General features: G+C 41.1%; 1 protein-coding gene across 1 annotated transcript; it reads left to right on the plus strand.

Annotated features, from left to right (window-relative positions):
- The first annotated feature begins 498 nt into the window (after positions 1-498).
- On the plus strand, positions 499-4,482 carry LOC105060317 (putative disease resistance protein RGA3). Its single transcript, XM_029260485.2, has one exon. The coding sequence runs from the start codon at positions 732-734 to the stop codon at positions 3,948-3,950; it is 3,219 nt and encodes a 1,072-aa protein (XP_029116318.1). The 5' UTR covers positions 499-731; the 3' UTR covers positions 3,951-4,482.
- Positions 4,483-8,630: the final 4,148 nt, after the last annotated feature.

Raw genomic sequence — 8,630 nt, forward strand, 5'->3', positions numbered from 1 at the left:
AGAGTAGATCATTGTAACTGTTGGATATGGTCCTGCATTTAGCAGCATAGAATCACAGGACGGTAATCTCGTAGTGAGTTATTAATTTTCATGGATTATGCTGCGGTATCAGTGGAGTAACTATCCATGACGATTATGATATATTTGAATAAGTTGCCCGACTGTGTGTCGAAAGTCGGTTGTCGGTTAATAACTCTAAAATACCGACGATCGAAGTAGTTTATTGTCTGTAGAGTCCGAATATCGATCGCCTATCGATTTTGATTTGGTGAGAGATGTTTGGTTGATCGGTCGAGAGCAGTGTCGGCCTGCTTAGCCGACGGTAGTCGCTTCTAGAATTGTCTGTTCATTTGGTGGGTCAGAGTCGGACATCGATCGATGTGTATCGGAGATCGATTGATTTATGGAGGTGGATCGACTTACTCCAATAAGATGTACCTTTTTTTGTTATCAAAAAAACAAAAAAAAAAAGTACATGCTTTCCGAAAGTGAGCCAATTACACGCGGATTATCGAATCTAATTCCTTTGATAGGTTTAATCTAGATGGAACCGCCAGATTTTCCTCTCCGCCAGATTCTCTGGCGTTTACTTCGTTCTCGGTTTTCGCATTCATCCTCGCGCAAGCAACCATGAAAGAAGAGACGGAAGAGCAAATCCTACGCCTAGTGGCTAGTCTGCCTTCTCAAACTCCACCAATGTCATCCAATTAATCTCCATTTCTACCTCTCTAATGGCAGAAGCCGAGGCCGTGTCCGCCCTTCTCAGAGTAGTAGTTGGGAAGCTGGCCATCGGAGCGTGGAAAGAGCTTTCCCCGCTAAAGAGCGTCCAGAAAGACATCAAAAAGCTCCAGAGCACTCTCTCCACCATCCAAGACGTCCTCGACGACGCCGAGGAGCGATCGCCCCGCGAGAAATCTCTCCGCAACTGGCTGTGCAAGCTCAAGGATGCCGCCTACGATGCTGACGACGTGGTCGACAAATTCCACACCTTAGCTCTCCGGCGAAGGCGGCGAGATGGAAAAGTGCGCAAACTCTTCTCACCTTCCCTTTCTCTTGCATTTCGCTTTCGGATGGCTAAGAAAATCAAGAAGATTAGGAAGAGATTGGACGAGATTGCAGCTGAGAGACTCAAGTTTCATTTGAGAGAGGGCCCCGTCTCCGATAGGCGGGTGGAAATCGGCAATCGGCTCACGAGTTCGGCGGTAGATGTGTCTGAGGTTTATGGAAGAGATGGGGACAGGGAGAAATTGGTCCATTTGTTGGTTGATACTGGTGGCGACAAGGAAGTCGACGTAGTTGCTGTTGTTGGCATGGGAGGTCTCGGAAAGACCACTCTTGTCAAATTAGTTTATGATGACGACAGGATTAAGGGGCACTTTGACCTCCGGATTTGGATCTGCGTCTCTGAAGATTTTGACATCAGGAGGCTAGCAAGGGCGATGATAGAATGCGTCACTCAAGAGGATTGTCGTCTATTTGAATTGGAACCCATGCAGCTCCGTCTCCGATCACTGCTGCGAGCGAGGAAATTCTTGCTTGTTCTCGATGATGTTTGGAACGAGAACGAAGGGAAGTGGGAAGATTTCAAGCGCTTGCTAAGGGGCGGCGCACGTGGAAGCAAGGTCATTGTAACTACACGGAACGAGAGAATTGCGGTGATCATGGGTAGCATAGATCCCTTCCAATTAAAAGGTTTAACAGATGAGGACTGTTGGACTCTGTTCAGGCATAAGGCTTTTGGAATGGAGAGAGTGAAGGAGAGTTTAGAAGCCATTGGAAAGGAGATTGTCAAGAAATGTGGAGGAGTGCCTTTAGCAGTGAAGGCTCTAGGAAGCCTAATGAGCACTAAAAGAGATGAAACAGAGTGGATAGCTATCAGAGATTGTGAAACCTGGAGATTGCCACAGGAAAGAATGGAAATAGTTCCCGCCCTAAGGTTGAGTTATGATCATTTGCCATCTCGGTTGAAGCAGTGTTTTGCATATTGTTCATTGTTCCCAAAAGATTATGAAATTAGGAAACATGTGCTAATTGAGATGTGGGTAGCAGAAGGTTTCATTTCATCGATTGATGAAGGGATGCTTGAGGAGGATGCCGGTAATGAGTATTGCAATATATTGCTCTGGAGTTCCTTTTTCCAAGAAGTCGCGGAGTATTTAGATGGTAGGGTAATAACATGTAAGATGCATGACCTAGTCCATGACCTTGCTCAATCAATTGCAGGAGAAGAATGCCTGACCATGGAAGTTGGAAGCCAGAAAAATATTCCTGAAAGATGCCACTATTCATCATTAATTTGTAATGAGACGTCATTAACAATTTCAAAGTTCTCTTCTGAAGCAAAAAGGCTAAGGTCATTCCTTGTGCTGCAGCCAGGTGACTATTTCTCCCATAGTCGCAGCCCTGCAGAGGTTCCTGAAAATATGCTATCTACTCTAACACATTTGCGGGTTCTCGATTTGAGCGGGTGCAGAATTATAAAGCTTCCTAATGCAATTGGCAAGCTGGAACATCTGAGGTTTCTTGACCTGTCAAGGACCGAGGTTGAATCTTTCCCAAAATCTATCACTCGCCTACTTAACCTGCAAACACTGAACCTTCGAGGCTGCAGAGAACTGCATCAGTTACCTAAAGGAATAAAAAACTTGAGCAACCTTAGGCATCTGGATATATATGGATGCGAATTGTTAGCCCGAATGCCCTCGGGAATGGGGCAATTACATAACCTCCAGACATTAACAATGTTCACTGTGGGTGAGGATTGTGGGAGTACCTTTGCTGAACTAAAAGGCCTGAACCTAATAAGAGGTTATCTCGAAGTCAATAATCTACAAAATTTGAAGAATCCTGTAGAAGCTGCGGAAGCTGAATTGCAGGCAAAGAGGGGGCTGCGAATGTTGCAACTGAACTGGAAAAGAGAGGCAGATACAAGGCCAAGCGAAAATGTGCAGAATGTTCTAGAAGGCCTCAAGCCACACACTAATCTGGAGCAGCTGGAGATTAAGGAGTATGGGGGCATCAATTTTCCAGTATGGATGACAGCAATAGCACCATTGTCATCTTATACAAGTCTGGTCCAAATCAAACTATCTTATTTTAAAAGATGCACACATCTGCCACCATTTGCTAAACTTCCATCACTTAAATTTCTACTTTTAATCAGTTTTCCTGCTTTAAGGAAAATCAGCACCGAGTTCTATGGTGACACAGGCACTTTTCCCTCGCTAGAAAGTCTTCAATTCATGCACATGCCTAATTTGGAGGAATTTCTGCTAGCAATACCTGGAAGAGAGACATTCCCTCGCCTCACTTATTTCAGAGCCATAGGCTGTCCCAATTTGACAGCACAACCGTCCATTCCATCCTCAATCATGAGTTTGGAAATACAGAAATGCAAAATGGAGCTATTGTTAGCTGGTGACAGTATCAGGCTGGGTTCATCGCTCAAGAAACTGGTCATTTATAATTGTAGAGCGCCATCACCATCCTGGTGGAACAGGCTGCAGTACCTCACGGCCCTTGAGGATTTAAGAATTGATGGATGTGAAGATCTAACTTGTTTGCCAGAAGGCATTGTGCAGAACTTCTCTTCACTTCGGATCATGACCATTGGCAATCACCAAAATTTGAGCTCTTTAGGGGAAGAAGGGCCGCAGCAGTGCCTTCTTACTTCTCTCCGTCACCTAAAGATTTACAGATGTGCCAGATTGTCTGCATTACCTGAATGGCTGGGTGGCCTCACATCACTTCGGCGTCTAGAAATCATAAATTGTCGCAATCTAACAAGCTTGCCTAATGGGATACGGCTCCTCACAACACTCCAGGATCTCAGAATCAGATCTTGTCCTGTTTTGGAGCATCGATGTGAAAGGGGGAGAGGTGAGGATTGGGACAAGATTGCACATATTCCATGCATTGATATAGGGTTAGCAAGTGCTTCAACTGTATAAATGGATGCATCTTGATCACCCGATACTGTTGTCTGCTGAGTGCTGACAAACTCTTCACCTCACATTATACTCGTCTGCAAAGGTAATTTGTTTCTAGAGCATTGGACAGATAGCCAGTTGATTGTAGGTTGGTGTGGACAAGATCATAAGAGAACTTCTCAGAGGAATTAAAGGAAGATTATGCTTTGTGCTTTTTGACCATGGGGCATTGAACATCTTTAATTAGGTTCTTCTTGTTGCTGTATCAGCTTCTTTGAGATCTCATGTTTTACTAGTTCTGTCTTATTTACCATTTCAGTTTAATTTGTTGGAGTATCATTGCTTGGTGAGATCTGCTACACTCAAGATTGAGTTCTATTATCAGAATAATCTTTCATGCTATTTTTATATGGCTGGATTTTTTTTGAAATCTGAACTGCATTGTTCGAAATAATTTCATTCATTTTTTGCTCCATGAATGTGGTCATTATACTGTGCCATATATCAACTGATGGGTAGATCTTTCCTTAAATTATTGAATAGCATGCTTTTCTTGATAAAGCTGTGATGCTGTGTCATGAGTAATGTTTGAAATCTAAGAACAAATATTTGTTTTCATCAGTCAGTTTCAATGGATATTTATACAGTTTACTGCTATGTGATGGTACAATATAGTTTGCCTGCTCAACTTCTTTTCTTTGCTGGTAGAAGAGACAGTTTTATTGCTACCAAAGCAATCCTTCTTGCTTTTGAAAGCACTGCTGGGCTCAAGATCGACTTCCTTAAAAGTTCTGTTCTTTGTATAAACATGGATGATGGTGAAGCAACCAGAATCGCCACTATAATGAACTGCAGGAGAGGTAAACTGCAGAACTGATATGACCGTGCAAGTGCAAAAGGGCTTACTTGGGCTTCGATGATATGGGTTCCGGTTTGTGTGTCTTTAGTTTTCTACTTGGAATTCTTGGAAGTGAGACAAAGAAACGATCTTTAGTCTTTCAAGGCAGTTGGGTGTTGTGGGAAAGCAGCGAGGAAGATGACTCTACTAATCTATTGCATCCGAATAGAAAAGTTACTGACCAGATTTTCATCCATCTGGAAGGAGCTTGAACATCTGAGCATATAGAGTAAATACATTCCGTTACAATGGAAACAGTGGTTGGCTTGTGAGATTTTACTTAAACCCGGGAATCTGAAGCTTCGCTGATACTGATGGCATAAAGTAGACGTGCCAGGGAAGAACATGCAAGTATCATGCCATGTAGTGCAGATATGGGATGACTACTTGCTGGTTCACTATTGCAAGATCTTGCACGGGTGCATCACATATTTATGTGGCTTTCAAACAGCAAGAATTTTAGCATACTTACCAGGTTTATATACTCAGCTCATCATACGTGACCTTAAGATAAGGTTCTCTTTTTGAAGCTACAAAAACAATCTGCTTGTACTATTTTTACCAAGATGGCTTCAGATTTTCCATGTCCTTTAATTTGATCTTTTCAACAAAATTACTCTAGCATCTAAGAGCATTTTCTGACAATTATTTTTATCTGGATCATGTCCCATTGCATATTTTCTTCTATACTCTTGCTTCCATGCAGTTCCTGTTCAAGTTTGAGAAAAGTAAGCTATTTTTGTTATATCTCATGCCTATTTATTTGCTTTTCATCCCCACCTAGTGATGCTCTTAGATATGCATTCATCTCTTAAATAACTGTAACAAAACTGCATCACTTGGTTGATAGGAAAACATGGCTGGTTGATAGGAAAACATGGCAATTTCTTTTCTAGTATTCTATGTACAAGTATAAATTTTAGTATGCAAGCTCTCAATTTGCATTTAATGGGTGCTAGACGGCAGACATAAGATTTTTAGCCGAAACTGTGTTGGACTTTTCGTGAGTTATACGTTGCTCTGGGCCTCTGTTTGGCTTATCTTATGCATGCTCGGATCTTGTTTTGATAACCGCTTGCATGTCTTCGAGAATTTACCATACTTTATCTTGTGGTTGAAAGTGCAATCTCAAGCTATCCCTTCACTAAGCTATCCCTTCAATTATACCATCCCATGCTTTTAAACTCAATATCACATTCTAATTCATTGACGTGTCCATACTCTCAATGTATGAGTTTAGGTGTAGTTTATTTTCGCATGAACCACTGTAAGAGCAAATTTGGTTATGGAAAACCAGGTGATTGAATGTCTGCCTCGAGTATGCTCAGTAGAGTGTGTATGCCATGGTATGTTAATCTCATCTGAATAACAATGTATGCCTTAATCCTCATGACTTCACGTTGCATGGCCTTTGCACCATGAAGCAAGCCTTTCCCAAATGCATCCTGTGCACTAATGTAAACATTACCTGTCACATCGAGTAAGTCCAAAGCCACCTTTGAGATGTCCACCGGTAGTGTGGGGTCCGAGATCCCATTGTATATTAATCATACTAAATAAAGTCTGATGATGATGTGTTTATCGCTCCTATGGATGGAAGAGTGAAGTTTGTTCGGTATTTATCAGTTAAAAAAGAAATATTTTTCCGACCAAAAAAAAGAAAGGAAAGATTTTGGGCCTCATCTCGTGATCTATAACCCGATGACTAATGAGAGCCACAATAGTTTGTTAGAGCTAAAGTTGATGTGGTCTGCTTTTTTATCTTATAAAATAATTTTTTCATTTGAGAAGAGCTGATATGGTCCTATGAGGCTATGACTTCCACAGCATTAAAAGATTTCTTTCATTCCATTATTCAATGCTGGTTTGATCTCCCTTATTTATTTTATTTTATTTTTTTTACCAGCTCACGTTATAGAATCAGAGTTGCTATGTTTGGTAACACAGAGAGAGTAGTGGGACTATTTTAAAAGACAAGGATATGTGAAATTGCAGTATGATAGTTCGATTAGTTAGTCTGTTCTCAAGGAAGTATGAGTAAAATTTTTTAAACTAAAAAAACCTTTTCTTTTTGTCGTTGAGTAAAATAGATCATTTTTTTCATTGGTTAAAAGTTTCTTTTTTTCCTTTTTTTTCTTTTTTGTGCTTTCTCAGAGGAAGCTGTTGAAGCCAAGCTCTACTTGCAGGCTGCCATTTTTATCTTTTTTTTGGCATCCTGCCTTGAGATTGAATTGCGTACATGAAACCTTGCTAGGCTTTTCGGAACGCAGGCAAAGCTATTTTGGCAAGCATCAATCGTCGAAAAATACCTCAAGATCTCAACATGTACATGTGAACTAATCTATCAGAGTAGCAGTTGGTGCAATAATAGGATGGAGTTGTATATTAGAACATGCCACAATTGATAATGCTCTTGTTGAGTTGAGAAAATAATAAAATATTATTTTTTAGAAAAAAACATAAAAAGATTAGTCCAACCTGTTAAGAACAAAATATTCTAGATATTCTCATTTGTTGATCTAATTTTTTATAAAATTTGTTAAATATTTTTTTATAACATATTATAAAGGAGCATTATAGCAATTTATCTATGTGAAAGTTATGATTTCTTTTATTGGACGAGATAATGAAAATAGAAGGCACAAGGAATAAATAAAGTATTAGGATAGATCATTGCCATGCCAATCTCATGTTTTAAGATATTGAAATCTGTTGGAACAAATATTCAAATATTCAAACGGCCGACTAAGATGCTGAGCGACTAAAAGTCTACTCTGCTCTTTCCCAACTAATCAAGGAGAAACGATCATTGGCCGTCTCTGAATGTTGAAGATATATAGACTACTACTGTCCAAGTCAGAATTATCCAGCTATGGACTTTGCTACACAACCAACTAGACATACTTGGCCTACTATTTAACGAGACTACAGGACATTCTACTTGGCCTCCTGTCGAATAGGGATAATTACAATCTGCCTTCCGAAAAATATGGAGGAAATAACAGTTATTTGTCCACAACGCAAATATGGCCAACTACCTACAACTAATTCAGTAATCCCCACGACCCACGATGCACATAACTAAATCAATTACTCCCACATTCTCCAAATTCTTGGAACGGGAGTTACAACTGCAGGTCTGTCTCTATATAATGGGAGGTAAGTAGGGGAACAGGGTAAGCTAATTCTTAAAAAGAAAAAGCTTTCATTTTGACTTCTATCTATTCCCTAAACTCCAGTTGGCTTAATCATCGAAAAGTTCCCCGCTGGATAACCACCGGCCAGTGGACTTGTCTTGCAAGTTCCTGTACCATCATAACCAAGGTGCAACTCTCTCGATTTCAAGCCGAATAACTCGCTGGAGCTTTACAGCAAAGATTGACGTGCCAGGTAGGAAAAGAGGGATATCAAACTCCTGTTAACAACCATGCCAAAAACGAGAGCTTAGAATGTTTCTATCGGCTCCACTAGACAATCTTCCCATTGGGAAGATCTCCCACCACCACCTGCAGATCTCAGTTCTTCACATCCGCTTATTACAGTGGATGCACAGCAGTTTGCTGCCCTAGTATAATAAGTCCAGATTTTAACAGAGATGGTCCACAGCTTCCAGCAAACTGCAGAACAGCAGCAGCAACAGCAACCTTTGGTGGAGGAGCAGGCATCGCACAGAGTATCCTCAAGGCACAGTCGCCGTGCCTCACAGTGATCGCCCTCGTCGGAGAAGCAACCGACTCGACATTCCCACCATGTCGAGTCATAGCCATCCCGACACTCCCACCATGCCGCCCACCATCATTGGC

Source organism: Elaeis guineensis, chromosome 1 (genome assembly GCF_000442705.2).
Source record: "Elaeis guineensis isolate ETL-2024a chromosome 1, EG11, whole genome shotgun sequence".
Taxonomy (NCBI): Eukaryota; Viridiplantae; Streptophyta; class Magnoliopsida; order Arecales; family Arecaceae; genus Elaeis; species Elaeis guineensis.